The following is a 24443-nucleotide window of genomic DNA, read 5'->3' as shown; positions in this document are numbered from 1 at the left end:
ATGTTTAATGTTTGGTTACATTTTAGGATTCTAATTCTAATTATTGTTTTATAATGAGTTTGTATAACTGTGGATCTTTAATGCTACTGACAGTAAACAAAAGAGACATGTGCATAAATAATTTTGCCATGAAATAAATTTACTGCATTGAAGTGTAGAGTCAACACAATATGGAGGTGAAGACAAAATGGAGAAGAGTTAGTGTGGACACAGTTTCTGCTTGAAACAGGAAGTTCCTCTTTTTCACAGCTCTTTGGCAGCCTGCCAATATTTATGTAATGTAGCAATAGTAGGATTGTTAAATGAACTGGTTCTTATTGCTTTTCTACTTTACCTGAGTATTTAAAGCACTTTATATACATTTATTGTTTTTTTCTTCTTTTTTTTTGACACTGTAGTTTTTATTAATAGTTTATGTCACAGTTTAAACAGACATTTCAGGAGAAATCAACAAACATAACTAATGTGAATAAAAGATGTGGGTGCCAATTATAATCAACTACCATATGCATGCCTACATATGCTCAGCAGCGTATATTCTCCAGCACATATACACACTTTTCCTACATGCATATATATGGATATACAAAGTTAGAGACATAAACCTTAAATGTTTTGTTCGTTCATTAATTTTCCCTTGGTGCCATATAATCTCCACTTCTCACTAAAAATGGTCATCTTTCATTATTGTACAAATCACTGTTATTCCTTTTTGTTCCCACTTCCTGGATCCTGAGTCGTGTCCACTTGGTACAACACCAACATCATAATCAGCCCAGTTTAACGTCTTCACCTCTCTTTCCAACTTACTTTGTTTAACTCGGCCGAAACCACATCTCTAGAGTGTGGGATGTTATAGGAAAGTTTTCTTAAGTTGCAAACTTCCAAGAAAAGTCTGAACTGGGACATGCTGTACTTTTACTTCAATATCTTTCCATTTAAAGTTCTGATCACTCCACTTTATCGCTGGTCTGGTTTGGGCTGCATAGTAATAATCGTTTAGATTAGGGAGTCTCACACCACCTTGCTTCCTAGACAGTATTAATTTCGAATATTTTATTGTAGGCCTTTGATCGTTCCATACAAATCTAGAGATGAGCCTATCACAGTTGTTGAATTTTTCCCCTGAGATCTTAACTGACAGGTATTGGGAAAGGTACAATAGCTGTGGGAGGATACTCATTTTTATTGTTGTGACTCTTGCACTAAAGTCTAGTGTAAGAGTTGACCTTTGGTTTAGATCATGTTTAATTTGAGTGGTCAGTCCATCATTGTTTGTTTTATTAAGGTCACTCAAATGTTTAGTCACAGTTACATCCAGGTATCTTATTTGTTTTGCAGTCCAGTTCAGTTTAAACTTATTTTAACCTCTTCAGACGGCCAATAATTGAAAGCAAGTATCTGAGTTTTGGTCACATTACTTTTGTACCTCGAGTTTTTGGCAGAGATATGAATTACATTAAACAGTGGAATTATAGTTTGGTTTGGACTTTTTTAAATAGAGTATGATAAGCTGCAAATCAGCTGATGACGTGCTCTTCCCCTTTAATATTTATTCCTCTCACTTCCTCACTTTGTTGGATGGCCTGTGCCAGCTGTTCAATGTATAGAGTGAAGAGAAGAGGTGAGAGACAACGAACCTGGCGAGTACCTCTCTCTCTCGGGAGAGATTTGCTCTGTTAAGCTACCATTGATTCTAATTCGAGCTGTAGGAGATTGGTAAATAGATTTCAAATCAAATCAGATGAAAATGTATTTTTATAGCACATGAAAATGCAACAAAGTTGACCAAAGTGCTTCACAGTTGATCAGAGCAATAGCATAAGACAGGATAAAAGAAACAGTTAAAAGAAGGGCAGGAAACAATATGAACAACATGGGTTAAAAAAAAAACATAAGTAGCCATGAAATAGCATACTAGTTTGAATCAAAAGCCGGACTAAAATAATAAGTTTTAGGACGCAAGTTAAAAGATTGGATGGACTCTGAGGAAGAAATATAAGGAGGGAGGTTATTCCAGAGTCTGGGAGCTACGGCAGCAAAGGCCCGATCACCTCTGGACTTCAGACGAGGCCTCGGTTGCGTCAGGAGCATTTAATTGGAAGATCTAAGCGCCTTATTAGGGATAGACAAATGGAGGAGTTCGCATAGATAGCTGGGAGCCAAATGGTTTAAGATTTTAAAGGTTAGCAAGAGAATTTTGAAATTGATAGGATATTTAACAGGGAGCCAATGTAGGTTGGCTAAAACTGGTGTGATGTGGGCATAATTTCTATTAAAGCCAAACCTTTCAAGCACGGCATATAAGAAGCTCCAATCTACACTGTGGAAAGCCTTCTCTGCATCCAGGCTTATTATGGCTGCACTGTCCTTTTTTGTTTGTATCCAATTAATTATCTGGAGGGTCCTTCTTATACTGCCTTGAGTTCTACGTCCTGTGATGAAGCTCGTTTTGCCTTTAGTAATTAAATCTGTCATAATTGCCCCATATTGTTCAGCAATTATAGATGTGTATATTTAGTAATCCACAGTGAGTACCGATATGGGGCATTGATCAGGCAGCTGTGATTGAGCAGCAATGTCCATCCAACTATTTTCACGGTTGTTGTGTTTGTGATAATTTTGTGAGGCCACATCAAAAAGGCTCGGATGAGCTTTCAAAAGTTCTACAAGTTCCTCCATCGCTTGTGTCCAGATCACACGCTGCACTGCTGTGCTACTCCGTCTTTTCACCAACATTTATGTGTTTGCGCGTGAGCAGTGTGAGCTGCTGTGGTGACCCGTCGGTTTGAAATCCTCCCGACCAAGCGATTGATGATTGGGAGCTGGTCGTGCGGTGTTAGTGGCTTCTCGTTACCTCACGTATGCTACACGATGCACGATGAAGGTCAAACTCGGGCCGATCACCGAAACGGTCACACGACTCAAAAATCGGCTCAAAGCGGGCCAAAGATCGCACAGTGTGAGCCCAGCATTATAGACTGACTCTGTGTTTACTAATTAGAGCCAAAAATAATAATTTGTGCTTATATTCTCCTCCTGTGTGTTTGTGTGTGCAGAGTTTCTACCAGAGCCAAATGTCATCGACTCCTCACTGAAGTCGTCCACCAGTCCAACCACTGGGATCCAGCTGCTGCTCTCTAACTGGTCCACACAGCAGCTCAGACCTGACACATTCACTGTAAACACACTGGTTTATATTCTGTTTGTTCTCCTCATGAAGGAAACCTCAGAAGATCTGACATGTGAGTGTGTGTCTGCCCCTCACTGGTTGTTTCTGTCTGATGGAAACATGTATTCTTGTGGCTAACTAACACACCTGTCTGAGATAACAAAGAACAAACATGAGTCGACTTCAGCCACAAAGTAAAAGCTGCAGGAAAGTTTGGTCAGTTTTTGTCTCAGGAGTCATAAAGAGAACATCTGTAACATCTGTCCTCATTCAGCCTGAGACATCCTGGAGACTCAGACGATCATTTTAACCTCTGCTTTATAACTAAAGTGCTCAGCAGCAGGTTTTCATGAAGTCAGACTGAAGTGAAAGAAGGACTCAAATAAAATTTCTTTAATGTGTTTATTTAAAGTTCACAGAGGAATGAATCACTGTTTGATGTTTGATGTCACAGCTGTCTGTGTCACTGTGAGAGACAATGAACATAAAAATAAACATTTAAAATCTGAATATTAACACATTTATGGATGATTTGTAAGATTTATAAGATTAATATCTCATAAATTTATATTTTTCACTATTTTTCACAGGTACAAATGTGTTTTGTAACATGATGGAGATCATTAACTCCATTAATAAACAGCCTTCATCTACAATGTGTCGGGTTTTACTTTCTGAGTAAAATTGTTTTCAACACACAGTCACACGTTTATGTTAGAGCACCCTCCACTGCGCATGTCCATCAGTGATTCTCTTCACTGACCCACAGATTTGAAATCAGGATGTCGCTCACATGTAAAACAACATGTGTGTCTCTGAGCAGCTTTTACCAACCACCAAATTCATGAGACTGTAATACGTTTACTGATGCTTGTTGCAGCTCTGTCAGCAGTCAGGGCTGCAGGTGGTTTGTTTTTACCAGAAGTGACCACTGCTACCAGAAATATGACAGCGTGACAGGTAACAGGTGTGACGTCAACTCAAAGCAGACGATAGTTTAGGTGGTATTCATTTTAAAGGCATTATTTTTTTCAAGTTTTATTCTTTAATGAGGAAGTGAGTTTGTAATTTGATGCAGCCAAGATGAAGTGGTCTGTGCTGCCATCTACTGACATTAAAGTGCAACAACAGGCTGCCCACCTCTGAGTCTGCAGCACTGAAGGTTTAATGTTTCCACTTCACACAGGATCAGGAGTGTTCAGCTCTTTACAAGAAAATCTGTCACACGTTTTCACTGACACTGAACACCACAAAAACATACAAACAAGTTCACAAGTTTTATTTCATTACAATCATATACACTCACTGGCCACATTATTAGGTACACCTTCCTAGTACTGAATTTGGTCTTTTTTACTTTCAAAAGGCACTTAGACTAAAACAGATATAACTACGTTAATCCCACCGTAAAACAATAAAACAAGGTACGACCTCTTCCCATGCTCCCAGGATGTAGGTGTGGATTCCAGAACACTCTGGAATGCACACCAAGCCTTTGCAGCCTGCTAAAGATCACACATCCTATCACTACACAATTGATTATACACCTCTAAGCATATATGGTTAAATATTTTCTAATACAAATGACAATAATAAAATCTAAACCCATCAACCACAATCTCCTAAAAACTGCATGAACTGTATGTAAGAAGTTCCTGAGTTCAATTCCACCATCAGGCCGGGTTCTTTCTGCGTGGAGTTTGCATGTTCTCCTCGTGTTTGCAAGGTTTCTCTCCAGGCCCCACAGTTCAAATACATGCAGTCAGTGGTGAGTGCGATGTTTCTCTGTGTCGATGTGTTAGCCCTGCCACAGACTGGTGTTACGTCCTGGTCTGGGGGTACAGGGGCGCCCTGGTCCCCAAAACCATACCCAGAAGACGATTTAACAGCGAAAGGTGGTTTTACTGTGTCTAAACTGCAGTGTAGGCTGTGGGTAGGTGTCTCCTGATGAATGGCACAGGGGGAGGAGGCAGTAGAGTCGTTGAAAGAAAAAGGGTCAGTTGAGGTGCTGGAGGCTGGTATAAACCCTGCTTCTGTTGTTTATGTTTCTGTAGATTCAAACACCAACTCCACAAACAACAGCAATACCTCCTTCAACACCACTGCTGACACCATCAACTCCACCAAAACGAAAAAATGCTTTGATGGTATCGTCACCAACTTCACCAACACCCACAGGACAAACACCATCACCAAAAACTGCCACGACAACTCCAGATCCACCTGGTTCTCAAAAGATGGATGCTGCTCTTGTGGAAAAAAGTGTCCATTCCAGTACTTAGGGGCACATTTATATAGGTCAGCTCTGGACCACTCTTCAATTATTATGATGTTGTTGTTTGGAGCTCGAAGTGGCTGGGTGACGTTCTTCTGTCCTGACTGAGCCGTGATGGTTTCCTGGTCTGAAAGATGAGAAGAGAGGAAGCGGTCACTTCAACATCAGCCAATCAGAGTGAGGAACAGAGACAACTGCTCTCTGGTTTATGCTGGTTGAATCACACAAACGTGACCACAGACCTGTTAAAATCTGTTAAGGAACCACAGAATTCAGACGAACAACAAAGCGATAAATTCTTGATAAAGAACAAAGTCTAAACATATCTCAGTGCAAACAGAACAACGTGTGTTTAGCTCCCAGTGTTAGAAATCAAACAAAAACACAATTTGAAAGGATTTAAAAAAATAAATAAATTTGCAAACACCTTTGAACAGCTGCATATTTGTTGTTTTTGTTCTTATGCTCAGAAATATGCAATGTTTTGGGATGTGCCTATGTGTACTACTACTACTAATGAATTAAAATAGAGAACCTAAAAAATATCTGGGCCAAACGTGTGTAAATGCTCAACTTAAAACATACATAATAAATTAGCCTATAGGGTTTTGTGTCACTGTGCACAAAACTACAGTTTTGTGCACAGTGACAAAAACACAAAGTTTCATTCTGCAGTTTTTATAGCAGACCGTTTTTATTATCTTGTAATATTAGTAAAACTTTGATTTATCATTGATAAATCATCAATTCAATCATAATGTTAACTTGTGAACTTAAATCTCATCAATAAAAACGCATAACTGAGGTGGTGGAGACATAACTACAGTCCAGTGGAAGCAGAACTGCCAATAGTGAAGTTAACATTCCTGCATCTGTGTGTGTCCGACCGGGGGGGGCGCTGTAGTATGTACCATACTGTACACTGCCCCCTATTGCTCATCGGCTCGCTCTGCACACGGGGAACGCACTTCCGCTGCAGTCTTTGTGACCTCGCTACACGGTTTCCCTCCGTGAGAAGAGAAGCTGTTTGTGTTATCGTTCGTGGACGGTAGAAAACAGCTTTGCTAGGAGCTTTAAACAAGGATGCCCTTTACTCGAAAACGACGTGGGCTTAACTTTGGATATTGGAGCCTGTTTTTAATCGTGACGTCGAAAAAACGAAGCTTATCAGCAGCTTTCACCGTCTTCATGTTTGTTGACGTGTGGGATGAGGCACAAAGGAGCTAGTATGTTTTTAGAGCCTCTGTATGTCGGGGTAAGTAAAACACAGACACGCAGAGTCATAAGAAGGTCGTGTTTCACGTCTGGTTGTAGTGCTCAAACATGGCTGCTGCTCGTGTTGCCAACTCCTCAGTAAGGAAAATCGCTATTGGTTGTCCTAAAAGTCGCTAGAAGTCGCTAAATGACGTCATCACCCAATTTGCATAATTGGTCATGCTAATATAATTTTAACCTACGTTGTTGAAGAGACATAAAGTGAGCAAAAAACGTCCTAAATGCATTTAGAATTTATTTAGAACTACAAATTAAATGTATTTTAGCAATTATTGTTTTTTTTAATGTCACAATTCCAACCCTGCTCCTTTATCCGGGCTTGGACCGGCAAAAGTGACCCGAAATAGGCACTCTGGTGGAGTTACTTTATGTGTGTGTGTTTATAAGTAGTTTTAAACCTGATCCACAAAACAGCATAACAGTAAAAGAAGAATTGACTGCGTTACAGTCAGTGCGGGAGCAACGGCTTCGCTCATGCGCGATTCATTTGCAGTTTGGACGCACAGGTGTGAACATCTCTTGCAGCTGGGGGAGGACTATCCTCCGCCCATGAGCGCTTTAGCACGGGTGAGGTGCCCACGGCAGTACCCGCTGCTTGTTGAGAGTAAGAGCAACACGCTCTTTCACGTCAAAAAGTTGTCATAAATAAGTCTCCAATAACACCAGAAAAAGTCGCCAGATTTGTCGCTAGTCGCTTTTTAGAAAAAAATAAGTCGCTAAGGGGGTCTGAAAACTCGCTAAATATAGCAACAAAGTCGCTAAGTTGGCAACACTGTGCTGCTCTAGCTGAGCGTTGTGCCATTTATCACCGACGAGCGTTCCCCAGCGTCGGGAGCGCGCACTGGTCAGGATCCAGGTTACTCCGCTTTCTTTACAACCAGCTAGTCAAGTAGTGATGTTTTAATTTGGTGACAAAGTTAAAGATGGATGTCGTTACATTACCATAAAGTGGAACCTCCTAGAAAAAGAAGTTTAGTTTTAGGAAGTCTTACGTCCTTGTTGTTGGTTCAGAGGTTGTTTCAGCAAATTGCTGCGGAAATGTTAAAGTTTGAGTGCATTCTCAAGTGAGGGATTTAACTTCTATTAGAACAGGAGGAACGAAGCCCAAATATCAACAGGACCTATTTTCTTTTATCCCTGACCAGGCGCGGATCTAGAGAAATTTTCTTAGGGTGGCAAAGAAATCAAATGTGCAGCAAAATCAAAGCCTATTTTTTCAAACACAAAGGGATGGGTTACATATGGTTAAAATGATTCAATATACATGCTATTCATATAAATATAGTCTACAACTTAATTATTTTCTGTAGTCCACATAACTATACAGTTTAGATAAACACGTGAAATTTTGAGTTTATGTACTGTGTAGTCCGTATAATGAATAAATCTGTAGCCCAATAAATATAAAATCCAGAAAGCTTAACAACATGAGGCGATTTTTCCTTCCTGACTGCTTTGGAGAACAAGCTCGATGACCTAAGAGCGAGAGTCACCTTCCAACGTGACATGAGGGACAGCAACATTGTGTGCTTCACGGAGACATGGCTGACCCCCACCGTGCCGGTCCAGGCGTAACTCCGTCAGAGTCAAACAAAACCAAAGGTGGAGGAGTGTGTTTCATGGTAAACAGAAAGTGGTGTGATGCCAGGTGCATTTCTACTCTTTCCAGCGGCTGCTCGCCACATCTGGAGTTCCTGAGCATTAAGTGCCGCCCTTTCTATCTGCCCCGTGAGTTCACCTCGGTCATCGCCACGGTGGTCTACATCCCACCCCAAGTGGACACAGGTATAGCTTTGTCCGAACTACATGATGTGCGGAGTTCGCTTCAAAACAAGGACCCCGTCGGAGACTTTAATAAAGAGAACCTCGGACAAGTCATGCCGAATTTCTACCAGCATGTCTCGTGTCCGATGAGGGGGGGTTGGATTTTGGACCACTGCTACACGCAGTACAAGCAGGGCTACAAAGCTGTCTCACACTCGGCTTTCGGGAAGTCTGACCACAACGCCATCTTCCTCATTCCCCAGTATAAACAAAACATACGGAGGGAAGAAGTAACCACGAGGGAGGTGAAACGTTGGTCTGCCCAATCAGAAGCTACGCTACAGGACGCGCTCAACGATGTAGACTGAGCATGCGCAGTCGACGAGTTTACGGAAGAAGCAGTATGTTTGTCAATATGCCAGCGGAGGAGATTATCCCCACTGCGAGATGCTTGCTGCATACATGCTACTACTGCACATTCACCAAATGTATATATATTTATTTATAATGTTCTCCCTCTCTCCCCCCCTTTTGCACAAGTCAAGGAGCGTGTCAGGTTTACATTTCACTGTGTTATACTTGTATAACTGTGCATCTGACGAATGAACAACCTTGAATTTACACAAAATGTCAGAAATCTGCATTGTCATGAACAAAGATTTAAACCTAATTTTTCATGATTTGTTGTGTTCACCCTCTGAGGTCCAACATATAACTGGTCATTTTAACTGCTTTTGATTTAACATGTGTACTTCACCTTTAAATTGTTTATTTTTTCCCCGTGTCTTGCTTGGTATCATTCTTCTCAGCTCAACCTCATGTGTCTGAATTTAGCTTCTTTTTTTTTTTTTTTTAAATTGGCATACTGTATTAACACAACTCATCTGAAATCACACAAAAAACATAAAATTTGAGTACTATTTTTTAAATGCAAATATATATTGTACATTTTGTAAACATTTTCAACTATTTATCTAAAAATGCAGCCAATACACCTGCTGTTTAACACTGTCTGAAATGGAGACTCAGCGTGGCTGCAGCTTGTTGTTATGTCAGCTTAAATCAGTGATTTGGAGGGGCAGCGTGTCCGTGGACCACAGAGGGTTAATAACGATAAATGTCTTATATCAGGATATGAAATTGTGGTCATATCGTACAGCCCTAGTGTAGTCAATAGTTTTGTTGTGTTTGTCAGAACAACGAGGCGACTGCTGAATGTTACAGGTGTTACAGCAGTGATACATCTCCTGTTGTCAGGCCTGCAGGTATCAGGTTTGTGATGTTCTCCTTCATCTCATAGTGGACAGAAATTATTTTTTGGAGTGGCACAAATAATTTGTGTGGCATCAAATTTGATGCAGAACAGCTGATTGTTCTGTAAATAGTTTGAAATGTTTATTTAAAAACGCCTTGGCTGCATTTTTAGGTAAACAGCTGCAAAAAACTTTGTTGCTTGCAAAACTCAGTAACTTTTTTGAAGAAGTAACTATATTATTAATTGCCCAACATCGGTCATTATATGCTGTATTTTGCAGACAGAGTTACAGGACTCTCTCCAAGACCACAGACTCATAATACAAGTCAGAGCTTTATAAAAAAATAAATAAAGTTGTGTTTTCAAAATTGGAGTTCAAGTCATTTTTACTTTCAATAGTGTTAACATACTACACAAGATTTTTTTAAATTGCATTCTAAAGCAGTTAATTAAACGTAGTCTAACATAAATGTAAATGATGTAATTTGATTATTTTAATAAACCATGTAACTTGGATGGATTCGATGCTGGCGTGACCACAGTGCACACGTCTGCTGTTGCTCGCTCAGGGAGTTTGTGTGTTCGCTCAGACACATGAAACATTAGAGGGAACATTGGGTAACACCAAGCAATAGATTCAGTTTTAGAATTATATTCACTGATAACTGTAGCTAGGCTCAAAGTGCGATCTTATTTTAGTAAACAACATTGTCATGTGCAAAACTAGGGTGGCACTCGGGGTGGCAGGAGATTACTTTAGGGTGGCACATGCCACCTTCTAGATCTGCCCCCGACCTTTCCAGGGATTCTGGATGGGGATGACTCAGAAACTTCACTACAGTGATGTTCTCAGCAGGTACTTGATGCAAGAGAAAAAAATGGCTGTTACCTTACCAGGCTCTGATGTTTAAATCAACCACACACAATATAAGCAAACAGTGCTACAGCTGTGCGTCTCCTCGAGTTTTAGTACTTCTTTGGTGGCTTTGTTGTTCTCCTGACATAACGCGGTCGAGTGAACCGTGACTTGTGCAGCCAGGGGTGAAGCCAGCCGACCCGCCGCGAACATTAAGCCTCGCGGTAGCGCTTCCTCTCCTTCGTTGCTGATCGCTAGCATAGGCGCGCTACGTCAGTGCGACACAGTGTCGAAAAGTATCTTTCGAGTTTTTTTATTAGTTTTTTTTATTTTAGTACCGACTTCAGGTTTCCCGGACTAAAATCCCCTGTTATAAATGTGGAAGTAATCCGGGACCAGTCCGCTTTTGCCGGCTACTCTGGTTTGCTCCGCCATGCTAACGTTATGTGTCGCTTCGCTATCGCTATCGCTAGCCGTACTTTTGAGCGAAGTGAATGTTTTCTGTTATCTGAGGTTTCAGCCGAAAAACGATGTCCGGCAAGTCTCGGTGGTTCTAACGGCAAAGTAATTCAGCAGCAATCTAAGAGTTACATACTCACCTGTTGATGCAAACGCGAAATAACAGAGGAAAAGAATCCCGAAGAGCGACGTAAGAACTCCGGTACCCATCTTGTCCGGTGTCCCCGCTGTGTCGACGTTCGCTCGGGACGGTAACGGCGCCAAATACGGTCGTGCCCCGAACTGGTTTCCTGTATTTGCATAAAAATGATTGGCCGTATTGACACTGCTGTAAATGACTTGTTGATGTAAAATATGTGAAATGTGTCAAATAACGCAGGATTTAAGATACTTTGCTAAACAGCTCATTTCTAAATTTTATATATAACTCGTCATAAATCATGTTAATTAAACTCTACTTACCATTATGAGTAAAGACATTACACATAAAAATAGAAACATTGAAAATTACTTCTGTATGAATGATCAGTTTAGAAAAAACGGATCATTCATAAATTCATAAATGCATTGATCGGCTCTACTTTGTATAAAACTGTATGTTTGGTATTATTATTATTATTATTATTATTTATAACTGTTCATTTGGGTTTTTTTAAGTTTTATTTACATTGCATGCTAGTCAACAGACAGATCCTTAAATGTGTTTATATATGTTGATAAAACAGAATAAATATTCCAGTCAGTTATTTTATACCTAATATTTTGTCTTCATTGTGTTTTCAGTCACATCATAATTGAGTTGTTGAAGACTTTCAGAAAGGACAGAATGAGACTGACAGGTGAAAATTGATGATGACAGCTTAAGGATTCACTATCGTTAACATAAGTGCACTGACACTTAATAATAAAAACAAAACGGTAATAATTAGAGTCCAGATGAGAGTTACAGCTGACATAAGTAGCATTATAACTTTTATTTATTATTATTTATAGTTTACATGTTGTGTATATTTAAAGTACCTAAATACATTTATAAGAGGGTCACATGGTGACACTGAGTGTTTGCATCCACCACCTGGTCGGGGAGTCTCTGTGGGGGGTTTGCATGTTCTCCTTGTGTTTGTGTGGGTTCTCTTCAGGTACTCCAGCTTCCTCCCACAGTCCACAGACATGCAGTCAGTGGGGTTAAGTTCACTGGTGATTCTGAATCGCCCAGAGGTGTGAATGTGAGTGTGAATGGTCTTCAGTACCTGGTACCAGGTATTTCTTTAGTACCTGCTCGGCCGGGTTTCCAAGCGATCTGAGCAGGTACTAAACTGTGATGTCACCGATTGGCTGGTCGGTGACATCACTCGATGAGTCGTAACAAGTCTGACAGGGGTACGCGGGTGATGCTGAAGAGGTTCATCGAGTGGACACCGGTGTAACATCCGTGATGTCGACCAGACGTCCATCTTTGAAATATTCTTTAAAAAAACTATCTGTGTGTTTTTGTAGCAACTTTAAGTAACAGGGCGTTCATACCACGTGTTAGAAGAGAGTAGCCATTACAGTGTGTTAATAGTTGTTTATATTTTTAATGTATCTGACCTCGACTCTCTTTGTACCAACAGGAAGGAGGAAGAGGGCGACTTTACCTGGTGTCAGAGACAGAAATGAGAAAAAGCTGAAATGAGTGAGAAGGACGATGAAGGAAACATCTGTGCTGCTCTGTAAGTAGAATCTCCTGCACTACAGAGCAGGTTTATTATACCCAGGGTATGTTTCTGTTATTCAGATTAGTTTACGCTAACATTGGTAATCAGGATATTCTGTCATATGAAGCTCGTTATCAACTCACTCAGTTAACCCGGAGTTTCCCTCCCTGCACAGTTATGGATAAATGTATCAACATCAAAGAGACTGTCTGCTGATGATGAAGTGTGTGTGTGTGTGAGCAATATACAGTAATGTAGTACTAGCAAACCCAGTACTATGCTTGTACTCTGTTGCTTTAGTCGAGTTTTATTGTCAACCAAACAATAGACGCTCAGGTAACAGTGGGACAAAATATCGTCCTCTTTCAAAGATTAAAAACACTGTAAAATAACATGAAAATATAACAAATTCAAATATACATGTTTACATCTATACAGAAATAAGATAAACTGAGAATAAGTTCAACAGTATTGTGCTTGAATAGAGAAAGTGAGGATTAGGGCTGTTCGATATAACGATATATATCAGATGACAATATAAAAACATCTATTGTTTCATTTTACACAATCGTTTGTTTCGTGGTGTCGTAAAATAAACTGTTTACGTCAATATTTTTTCATGGTTTGATGGTCACAGTAGTGTCTATATTAATTTCTAAAACTTCTCTCTCTCTCTTATATTTAATATAACCACACTACGGACGGACAAGCGCCTGTTTTTATGCGTTGTCATTAGCAACAACAACTGTAAAACCATCGCGTGTCCGCTTGTTTATTTTCCACATAAACCTTTCACAATAAAGCTCAAGATCCTGTTGAGACTTCTCAAAATAAACTGAATCATATGTAAAAGTAGGCAGAGAATTTACGGATGAGAAACAAAAAAGATACAACTTATGTCTAAAAATGTATCATTTCATCGGTTAAAACACTCGACTCCAGGTACACGACACCCAGCTGGAAACACTTCACGCAATGATTTATATCGTTATTGGACGATAGATGTTTTATATCAGGATCTGAGATTTTGGTCATATCGCACAGCCCCAGTAAGGATAGAAAAGAATGATAATACATAAATACAATAGTACACAGAATAAATGCACTGCTCCAAAAACAAAGGGAAAACTTAAACAACTCAATGTAACTCCAAGTCAATCACACTTCTGTGAAATCAAACTGTCCACTTAAGAAGCAACACTGACTGACCATCAATGCCACACACTGTTGGATTAGACAACAGGTGGAAATTATTAGCAAGACATCCCAATAAAGGAGTGTTTCTGCAGGTGGTGACCACAGACCTTCTCAGTGCTGATGCTTTCTGGCTCATGTTTTGGTCACTTTTCAATGCTGGCAGTGATTTCACTCTAGTGATAGATTGAGACGAAGTCTACAATCCACACAAGTGGCTCAGGTAGTGCAGCTCATCCAGGATCACATCAATGTGAGCTGTGGCAGGAAGGTTTGCTGTGTGTCAGTGTAGCGTCCAGAGCATGGAGGAGCTACCAGGAGACAGGCCGGTACATCAGAAGGTCGTAGGAGGGCAACAACCCAGCAGCAGGACCGCTACCGCCACCTTTGTGGAAGGAGGAACAGGAGGAGCACTGCCAGAGCAAAATAACCTCCAGCAGGCCACAAATGTACACGTGTCTGCTCAAATGGTTACAAACAGACTCCATGAGGGTGGCATGAGGGCCCGACGTCCACAGGTGGAGGTTGTGTTTACAGCCCAGCACCGTGCAGGACGTTTGGTATTTGCCAGAGAACACCAAGATGGCAACTTTTCCACTGGCAATGAAAGCAGAATCACACTGAGCACATGTGACAGACGTGGCAGAGTTTGGACACAGCGTGGAGAACCTTCTGCTGCCTCCAACATGATGATGGTTTGGCAGTGGGTCAGTTATGGTGTGGGTTGGCATTTCTTTGGAGGGCCGCACAGCCCTCCATGTGTTCATCAGAGGAAGCCTGACTGCCATTAGGTACTGAGATGAAATCCTCAGACCCCCCTGTGAGATCATATGTTGGTGAGTGTAGCTCTGGTTTCCTCCTAATGCAAGACAATGCTGAACCTCATGTGGCTGCAGTGTGTCAGCATTTCCTGCAGGACGAAGGCATTGATGCTGTGGACTGGTCCAGCTGTTCCCCAGACCTGAGTCAACCCAGCACATCTGGAACATCATGTCTCGCTTCATCCACCAACTGCACCACAGACTGTCCAGGAGGACCCTCAGGAGACCCTCCACCACCTCATCAGGAGCATGTCCAGTAGTGATGGGTCGTTCACGAACGAAATGGCTCTTAGAGCCGACTCTTTGAAGTGAACGATGCGAGCCGGCTCCTTATTGGGAGCCGTGAGGTTTTGTTTTTTTTTTTTTTTTCTTTCTCTCACCCTCTCTCTCGCCCTTTTTTCCGCTAAACTCCGCATGCGCGGCCTGTACTTTGCGCTGGGCAGAGGGGGGAGGGGGGTTAGTTACACTGGCAGTAGCACAGGAACAGAGTCAGAGAGAAAGAGAGCGAGGGACAACAATGTCACATTAGAAAGGTATAGTAATCACTATAACCACTATTTTCAGTTGCAGATGATAAAGGATTCAGAAATCATGCAGCCCATATGACAGAGAATGTGCATCTTCTTTTTGTTTTAATATTTTAATTTATATTTAATTGTGTTGTGGTTTGCAGTGTTTTGTGTTGTTTCACGTTAAATTTATTTAAAAGGAAAAAGCTGAAAATTTAAATAGTTAAAAGTTTAAAATGTAGATTGTTGTTTTTTGTATTATATGATTTATTTATTTATTTTATGTGGAGTGAATAAATAAAGTATATTTATGGTGGACCTTAGAGACAAAGCATGTACAAACTCCAAAACACGTAAAAACATGTAAAAACTCAGAAGCACGTACAAACTCCAAAACACGTACAAAAGACAACAGAAGTGCTCCAGGTTTCTAGGGCGCAGTGTTGAGCTTTTGTTACCTAGTGGCTACACAAGCCAGGAAGTATCAACAACCGGATTTGGTGTGTGGTAGTAACAGGTAAATGAACTTTTTTAAAAAATTATTTGAATAAATATGAGTGCTTGTCTATAAATACACAAACAATACACACATGCTTTCTATTGTGTAATTTAAGTGATCTGGGTAGCTCTGTTTGGAAGTTCAGTAAACGCTAGAAATGTGTTTTGGAGTTTGTACGTGTTTTGTCTCTAGGGGCCAAATCATATATTTATATATAAACACATATAAATAAAACCACTTTTTTTTACATTAGTAATTCCTTTTCTGCATAATTTTATATTATTGTTAATGATTAAATAATTAAAGCAACAAAACAACCTGAAGAGCCGGTTCGGAGCCGAAAGAGCCGGCTCTTTTTAGTGAGCCGAGCCGAAAGAGCCGGATCTCTAAAAAGAGCCGGAAATCCCATCACTAATGTCCAGGTGTTGTAGGTCATACAGACACGTGGAGGCCACACACACTGCCGAGCTTCACTTTGACTTGTTTAAGGACATTACTGTAGTGTGTTTTTCCTCATTGAGTGTGACTCCAAATCCAGACCTCCACGGGTCTCTACATTTGATTTCCACTCATCATTTTTGTGTGATTTTGTTGTCACCACATTCAACTATCTAAAGTATTTAATAAGAATATTTTATTCATTCAGATCTGGGATTCTTATTTTTCTGTTCCCTTTATTTTTTTGAGCAGTGTGCAACACAGACAGAGTCAACAGTGCAAGTGTTGGAAATGAGAGGAGAGTGTTATGTAGTCCAAGAAGTGTGGAGAGAGTCCAGTGTGGAGGAGGGCAGCAGGTGCTGCTCCTGATGCTGCAGAGTCGTCTTCTGGGTGGAAGGAGGAGTAAACAGTCTGTGGGAGGGTGATGTGGGTCAGCCATGATGTTAGTGGCTTTCTGAATGCAGGGTGAGGTGTAAGTATCCTGCAGACGGGGCAGAGAGCTGCCAACAATGCGCTCAGCTGTTCCCACAATCCTCTGCAGCTCTGTGGTCGGACGTGTGACAGTTTCCATACAGATGTGATGCAGCTGGTTAGGATGCTCTGTGGAGCCTCTGTAGGTGTTAAGGATGAGTTTGTGGAGGCGCAGCTTCTTCAGTCGTCTCAGGAAGGAGTGTGTACTATATTACTCTTTAGTCCTTCGCTACACCAACGAGTCCTCAGCAGCTGTTTATTTATTGATGTCACAACTTATTTTATTACAACACTGGTAGAATAAACAGTTTTTACTGAATAAAGTTACAAGTTTAAGAGTCAGTAACTCACTTTAAATGTTCAGATGATTCTGGGAAATGCAGTCTTCTAATGACAATGTGTCTTAAATGCTCTCTGTTAGCAGAAAAGTCAATCGTGCTCTGACGTCCTCTGTGTGTGTTTTATTGTGCAGATGCAGCTGCAGTCGGCTCAGCAGAACTGAAGATGTCGTCAAAGAGAATGTTATTTAAATAAATAAATAATTAGTTTTAATACCATATAAATACGTCCCAGTACCGGTCCACAAGAGTTGAGGCTCGGGTGGGAAATTGATGGTTTTTAGGGTTTTTAATAGTTTTTTATTGTTCACTTGGTTTTCCTGGGTCTTTTGCCGTGTGTTATGAATAAATCTTCTTTTTTTGGTAGCCGTACTGGTTTTATTTTGTTGTATTTATCTGCGACACTTTAAAGGCCGGTCCGTGAAAATATTGTCAGACATAAACTGTCCGTGGCAGGAAAAAGGTCTGGGACCGCTGAACTAGCAGACACAGGGATAGTTTCTACCCACAAGCCATCAGGCTTTTTGAACTGCTGACATTCTGCATGCGTCATTACACACTTACTACAACTACTGGACTCGATACACTACCACTTTAAACCACTTTACATCCTCACTGCCAGTTTTTGCACAACTGTAAATACAAAACTGTAAATTCCAAACAAGTGTCTCAAATTCTCTTAATAATAATACTTTAGTATTTTGTTGTTTGTTACTTTTATTATATTTATTTCCTTCTTTAATATAAGTGCCTCTATATGCTCATGTAAAGCTGAGGAGCACAGCCAAAGTATTTCATTATGGGTAAATGTGGCTACACTGCTTATCTGTATATGACAATGATCTTCTGGTAACGTTATATCTGTGTTTATACATGAGGTCCATGGACTTCAAGGTGCTTGACCACAAAAACAGAAGTGTGCTCATTACATCCGTCTTAATTAACGATCCCGATTGCTGTTTTCTGAAGTTTACATAAAGGTTGATGTAACGTTTTACATGTGTTGCCTCAGGCGTCACCACTGTCCTCTAAATGTGGCAATAAAATGAACTGTGAAGTACACAGAGTGATTTGTAATGCAAATAATGTGTTGCTGTTTCTCCACACAAATGTTTCTCCTTAGTTTGAACATGTTTATATTAGATTGTGTTTTCCATTGTTACAGAAAGAAATTTGCTATCAAAGACTTCAACATGATTTATCAACATTTTGACTCAATTGTGCTCAGGAGTCATAACAGTAACATGTACATTAATCATTAATATTACACTGCAGTGTCACCCAGGTTCCTACTGTTTTTATGCATGCGCTCCATCTACACACAGAGGGGCATCAGTGAGTCATGTTAATAGTAAAGAGCTGAGGGGATTTAAGGAGTGATGGTTGAAGTAAATGTAGATTTTCTATTATCAGCAGTGTCGGAAGGATGAATTAATAATAACAAACCTTTAGAGCAGTTTGTCCAGCAGCTTCTAACAGCGGGTAAGAAATAAATCGATAGGATTTTAAAAGAACACTCACGTGCACAGGTAAAGCCCACGAGGGAGACCGACAGTAAAGTCCAGCAGAGCCACGGAGATGTTACAGCAAACATGTTTCATGAAGCACAGTCAGACTACACGAACGGGTTTATGTTGGACGAGCCGGTGCACCGGTGTGTTGACAGGACAGTACAGCACATCTGTTTGTTTTGTTATCTTGGCCTTGGATTTGATAAGGCTGCTGTCAATCATTCACTGTCTCGCTTACACTGGAGGAGACTGTGACTCCTCCCAGAATGGGACTGAACCAAGTTACCCGACTTCCGTTTTGAATCCTGACGCTACTGAAGGACTTCCTGTATGACTGTTGTTGGCTTTTTGGCGCCAATCGGGAGAGGTTGGTGTGGGTGCTGTAACGGAGCTTATGGAAGTTTATTTTTTTATTAGCAGCCCCCTTGATAAAGGCACAAGGTATGTTTATGATGTAAATAAGTACATGCTTAAATATTTTGGGTGACGGAAACTGCATTTGTTATAAATTTGTTACATAAAAGGTTAGGTATTAAACAACACTTAGCTAATGTACTTCATCACATCACACTTTCATAATATTATGTAAATATGATATGTAGACATTACATTTGTATTAACATATGAAACGTATTTAACTCTGTTTCAGATACAGGAAACATTAAAGGTGCTGTTATTTCTGTTTCTATATTTTCATGTTGTTCTTTTAATACACTGGCACCACTACATTTATCGGAAAGCTGATTTATCTGAGTAATAAGAAACTTTTGAAGCTGTGATGTATGCAGCTGCATAAATGAATGAAATCTAGACTGATAAATGAAATATCCCTTTATTGTTGATCATGTCATAAATGTTTTAAATCAGATGGAAAAGAGACTTAAACAGGCTGATTTTTGTAAATGAGTCAAATAGATCACATTTAGACTGCAGGACTGGCAAACCTGAAATGCTGACTTCCTGTTTTAAGATTGGGTGTAGGGTTGTACATTTCCAGTAGCTTTACTTTGCGGTCAATCGCTACTGCGAAGATCGACTACAAAATCATGTCCAAAATACAAAAACGGAAAGCTTGCATTAGGTTACAAAGAGCAGAAGGTGGGAACACTCATCATTACTGTGTCATTAAAAAAAACTATTTTGCCATTTGAAGAGTGTGGATTGATCGGTTGTTTACATCATTCAACACAAGCAGAAATGCATTACAAAATGAAAAGACACATCGTCCACATTCAGAAGCACATCTCTGTATAGTGACAGTTCTTATGATTTAAACAGGCAAATGTTCAGCATTCAAACTACAGGTGAAGAATAGTCAAACTAGATGTTTCCCGTTATGTCGAGATCAGCTAGTCAAGTACACACCTACACATCATATCAACAAACCGTGAAAAAAAAGCCACAGGATATAAAAAAAGTAAATAAATGATGCTGGTAAGGGTCTCTATATATTAGTATTTACCAAGGGTATTTTGTGACTTACCTATTTTGGGCGATCGTGGCTCAAGAGTTGGGAGTTCGAGCCGGAGCTCGAAGGTTGCTGGTTCGAGCCCCGGCTTGGACAGTCTCAGTCGTTGTGTCCTTGGGCAAGATACTTCACCCGTTGCCTACTGGTGGTGGTCAGAGGGCCCGGTGGCGCCAGTGTCCGGCAGCCTCGCCTCTGTCAGTGCGCCCCAGGGTGGCTGTGGCTACACCAGTGTGTGAATGGGTGGATGACTGGTTGTGTAAAGCGCTTTGGGGTCCTTAGGGACTAGTAAAGCGCTATATAAATACAGGCCATTTACCATTTACCTTCAAAATTACAGTGGTCCCTCGCTATAACACGGTTAACCTTTCGCGGCCTCGCTGTTTTGCAGAATTTTTTTTTTGTTGTGTGTAAATTTGCATGTTTTTTTTGTCCTTCTACAGAGCCTTGTGTTCTGGGTCCTGATCGGCTGTAGATCATTGTCGATCTCCTCTGTGCCAGCTCGCCTGTACAGGACAGAATCGCTACATCGATCACTAGCAGTAAGTTTTCTCCTCAACAAAATCAATGTCGACAAAATGTTTTCACCGTCAAAGGCACCTGCGGTAGCACCCAAAACACAGAGAAAGATGCGAACCATCGCACAAAAAGTTGGACTTCTTGTTGGACACCCGCGATAAACGAGGGACCACTATACAAATACTGAGAAATATGACATTTGAATGCTTTCTCTCTTTTGCTCTGAGGCGCGGGGAAAAAAATATTGACAAGACGATGAACATCATCTACAGATATATTCAGTAAATGCCCAAGACATCTAGAGAAATGTAAATCGCCGCTTGATTCATCGTTTTGGAAAACCCGACCGTAAACAAGGAGCGAATATAAACAAAGCACTCTACAGGAGTTTCCCCACCGGAAGTAGCATATGCTAAGGTGCACATAAACTGTCATTTCAGCACTCAGCAGCTTCCTGTTTTTACAAATAATTAAAGAATGACATTTTTGCAGAGATTCTTCTTGAACACTGGCTGTAATATCACTCAGGAATCCTTTTAGTTGTATTTTGGTTCAATTTGGCATTTTTTTCTTTTTACTTTTCATATTTATAAAAATGAAGCTGCTTGCGAGATGCGACCACTTCATGTTTCAAATACTGAGAAGCTTCAACAACAAATGTGTTCAAGCCAACATGATGTTTGCTCCTGTAACTGATTGTTTTTCCATCTTGTTCTCTGAATATTTTACAAAGGGCTCCATAACTAATGTCATTCATTTTGTTTGTTATCATTGAAACTGTTGTAGAAAATCCACTTTGTTAAGAAAACAGAGAAACGACGTCTTTATATGAGACTTCAGAAAAATGTTGTACGAGACAAACTGAACAACATCAGAGCGACATCATGACTTCCTGTAACTTTTCTCTATCCAGCCAAACATGAGTACCTTCCATTTTCTCCTGCAGAGGATTCTGGGAAACGTCAATCGTGCTCTGACGTCCTCTGTGTGTGTTTTATTGTGCAGATGCAGCTGCAGTCGGCTCAGCAGTGAGAACTGAAGACGTCGTCAAAGAGAAGGAAAAACAGTCAGAGCTGAGAGGTACAGCTGCTCTTCGAGGATCGAGGAGTCCTCACAGCAAACATTCAGTCGTCTTTAAGTGTGAGCTGGGAACAGTGAACAGGTTTGTGCCTGCAGCATCTCAGGATGTACACACTGACTGGGACACAAGCACCAGTTCTAGTAAATATTCTGGTGCCAGTAAACTGTTAAGATGGAGCAATTTGATGTTATTTAATCATTTATTTTTCATCCTGCAGTTAAAATGTATCAAAACAAGATTGTGTGTCTCTGCAGATGCTGTGTGATCTGACACACCAGCACAAAATGTGTCAAAGTTCACTAAGTTACATTATTGTAACTGTGATGCGTTCACTGACATGTCCTGATACTTTGCTGTATATAAAGAGAACAGAGAGGCTCTGCTTTGTGCTTCTATTCTCCTCCTGTGTGTTTGTGTGTGCAGAGTTTCTACCAGAGCCAAATGTCATCGACTCCTCACTGAAGTCGTCCACCAGTCCAACCACTGGGATCCAGCTGCTGCTCTCTAACTGGTCCACACAGCAGCTCAGACCTGACACATTCACTGTAAACACACTGGTTTATATTCTGTTTGTTCATGAAGGAAACCTCACACAACCACACAACCAAGTTCAAGTGGAGAGTTATTATTATTTCTTTTATAAAGAAGCTGGAAAAAACTTTCTTACACTAGTTTTTTAGTTTTTATATTAAAAAAATAAAAAAATTTTTACCAGGCCTTTCAGAATAAAAGCATGACCAAGACATCATTTATACATAAACAATAATAAATCTTATGTGACTAAAATGTAGATGCAATCCATGTTTTCGTGTCTTCAGTAACTTTGCTGTTATTTATGTTATTTCTAAGTGTGCTGTCGTCTCCACAGCAGTGATCTGGTTTCTCTGCAGGTTCAATAAACTTTGGTCTCACTTGATCTTCTCGTGTGCTTCTGTGGGTTTCACAAAGATGTCTGATGGAAAAACGTTGTTTTCTTTTCCTGATGGGAACATAGAACCAGTCCTAGATTGGTCACTGACTCCTGAACGCAGCTTTCTGAGCCCTCGTGCAAAGTCCTGGTTGAGCCAGTTACACCGACACCTTTTTATGACCAAGTTATTTATATTCTGTTCTCTGTTCGTAGCATCAAGAGACTACAGCTGTACAAACTTGTTATATAATGACAATTAATGTCTAAATGTTGTCTCATGTCCAGTTTCAGAGTCAAAGTGAGAGAAAGTCAGTGAGCAAGTTTTCTGTCAGGTTTTTAATGCAGTTTGATTCTTGCTTAGATCCAGTTCACACATCAGCTCAGTGAGGTTTGTTTGGCTCCAGCTCAGATTCAGTTTCACTGCAGGATTATTCACGAAGCAGCAGGAAACAACAACCATCTGAAGGCACTTTTACAGTAAAAACATGAGAAACAGAAAGTCGTGAAAACTGATGAACCGAGTCAACAGGTCAGAAAGTTACATTAAAAAAATAAACATGAAGCCTCATCATCCACTATTGTAACGTGCATTAGAAATAAATATATTAAATACAGAACAATAACAAAGTTAAGAAGTGCGTTCAGTGCTTAAAGCTGTATATAATCAGAAGCTCCTCTGATATAAACATGAGAGAAGCAGCAGGTAGTTTGATCTTAACCTGATAGGACCTGATATGATAAAAGGTCATTTCACTCTGGACAGCAGAGGGCAGCAGAGTGCTGTGGGGACTGAGTTGTGCGCACAGCTGCTGTGATCTTGTGGTTCTGGTAAGACTGACCAGGCGACCAGCAGCGTGGTTCCTGTGTTCACTCTCTCTCCTGTTTTACAGGATCGTAATCTGGCTGCGCCCTCTACAGCTGGGCCTGTAACACATCCACACATGTGGACATCACATTTTGGGTCGTCTAGAACAAAATACAGAATTTTACTCTACAAGGGTCTGAATCCACGTACGAGGACATTATACTGACATGTTCTATGAAATTTAAAATAAATGTCCTCTTATGTGGATCTCATTTTTCTTAGAAACAAAAATCAGATTAAAAAAAATAAAATCTGGTTGTTCTTTGTTTTCACATTCATCAGGTCCCAATCAGCCCAAATATCACAGAGAAATTAAAAATGCCATGAAAGAGTTTGAGTCTCAGGAGGTTAAAGTAAAAGTTAAAGAGATGTTAGCTCAGCAGCTGGTCGACACTCGATGATGTACGTTTAAACATAAAACCTGAAAATGTTTCCTGGATTGTTTGTCGACATTTTACACCAAAGAAGAAGAAAATGTAAAAATAATTACAAATCTCTTTTTGGCACTTCTTAATAACATGTGTGACATTTGAGTCTGCACATGTTTCACTTACATGATTGGAAAACCACAACTGTCTTTATCCTGAGTGCTCAGTGTCACCTCTGAGAAGCTGAAACATTTCAAACAGGCTGAAGTTCAACTGGAGGCTGGTATGAAGCCTGCTTCTGTCGTTTACGTTTTTTGTAGATCAAAACACCAACAACAGCAGCAAGAAGAAGCACAGCAGAAACTACCAAACCAACGATCAGTCCAACATATCCAGCCTCCTTCCCTCCATCCTCCTTCCCTCCATCCTTCTTCCCTCCATCCTTCTTCCCTCCATCCTCTGTGTGTCCTCCTGACTGACCTGCAGGTGAGAAACAGGTGTGAGGTGTCAGCTGTCAGGTAGGTGATGAGTGAAGAACAGAACAGAATCCATTTCCTCTTCAAACTGCTGTCAGACATTATCTACTGCACTCTGATCACATCACTCAGACCAGCTGCTTTCTACAAAGTCTCATCAACAACATCTTTAGAAACAAACATCAACAACCAGGAAGCAGCTTCACCTCTGATCACACACACACT

General features: G+C 40.4%; 5 protein-coding genes and 1 long non-coding RNA gene across 8 annotated transcripts in view; 4 read left to right on the top strand and 2 right to left on the bottom strand.

The window, feature by feature from the left end:
- The window catches only part of LOC146521480 (uncharacterized), a 172611-nt gene extending 148227 nt beyond the window's left edge, over window positions 1-24384 (top strand). The window contains exon 5 of the transcript XR_014873364.1: window positions 24063-24384. The gene's annotated coding sequence lies outside the window, so the exon portion shown is untranslated. The remainder of the gene's footprint in view (window positions 1-24062) is intronic.
- The window catches only part of LOC146521475 (butyrophilin subfamily 2 member A1-like), a 98401-nt gene that overhangs the window by 2496 nt on the left and 71462 nt on the right, over window positions 1-24443 (top strand). The gene's annotated exons all lie outside the window — the stretch shown is intronic.
- The window catches only part of LOC146521478 (V-set domain containing T-cell activation inhibitor 1-like), a 71438-nt gene that overhangs the window by 4894 nt on the left and 42101 nt on the right, over window positions 1-24443 (top strand). The window lies entirely within an intron of this gene.
- Window positions 3783-8393, bottom strand: LOC146521482 (uncharacterized). Its single transcript, XR_014873432.1, has 2 exons — window positions 7844-8393; window positions 3783-7677 (listed from the first exon to the last, which is right to left on the bottom strand). It is a non-coding gene; the product is annotated as an uncharacterized LOC146521482 (long non-coding RNA).
- LOC146521481 (uncharacterized) lies at window positions 6144-22515 on the top strand. 2 transcript variants are annotated; one of them, XM_085155371.1, is made up of 4 exons: window positions 6375-6702; window positions 12670-12768; window positions 21524-21680; window positions 22023-22515. In XM_085155371.1, exons 2-4 carry the CDS (start codon window positions 12744-12746, stop codon window positions 22105-22107), a joined length of 267 nt encoding a protein of 88 aa, XP_085011497.1. In that variant the 5' UTR covers window positions 6375-6702; window positions 12670-12743; the 3' UTR covers window positions 22108-22515. The 2 variants fall into 2 exon arrangements, with proteins under 2 accessions (XP_085011496.1, XP_085011497.1); XM_085155370.1 differs by lacking the exons at window positions 12670-12768; window positions 21524-21680; window positions 22023-22515 and adding an exon at window positions 8392-9365 and having other exon boundaries at window positions 6144-6702.
- LOC146521463 (programmed cell death 1 ligand 1-like) overlaps window positions 22228-24443 on the bottom strand; it is a 283173-nt gene continuing 280957 nt past the window's right edge. For both annotated transcript variants that reach the window (XM_085155108.1, XM_085155110.1), the window contains one exon: window positions 22228-24222. In XM_085155108.1, coding sequence (XP_085011234.1) covers window positions 23996-24222 — 227 coding nt within the window. In that variant the 3' untranslated portion in view covers window positions 22228-23995. The remainder of the gene's footprint in view (window positions 24223-24443) is intronic.

The sequence above is a fragment of the Neolamprologus multifasciatus genome, chromosome 3, assembly GCF_963576455.1.
Source record: "Neolamprologus multifasciatus chromosome 3, fNeoMul1.2, whole genome shotgun sequence".
NCBI classification, from domain to species: domain Eukaryota; kingdom Metazoa; phylum Chordata; class Actinopteri; order Cichliformes; family Cichlidae; genus Neolamprologus; species Neolamprologus multifasciatus.
Note: the sequence above shows the minus strand (reverse complement) of the source record. Positions and strands in the feature narration are given on the sequence as shown.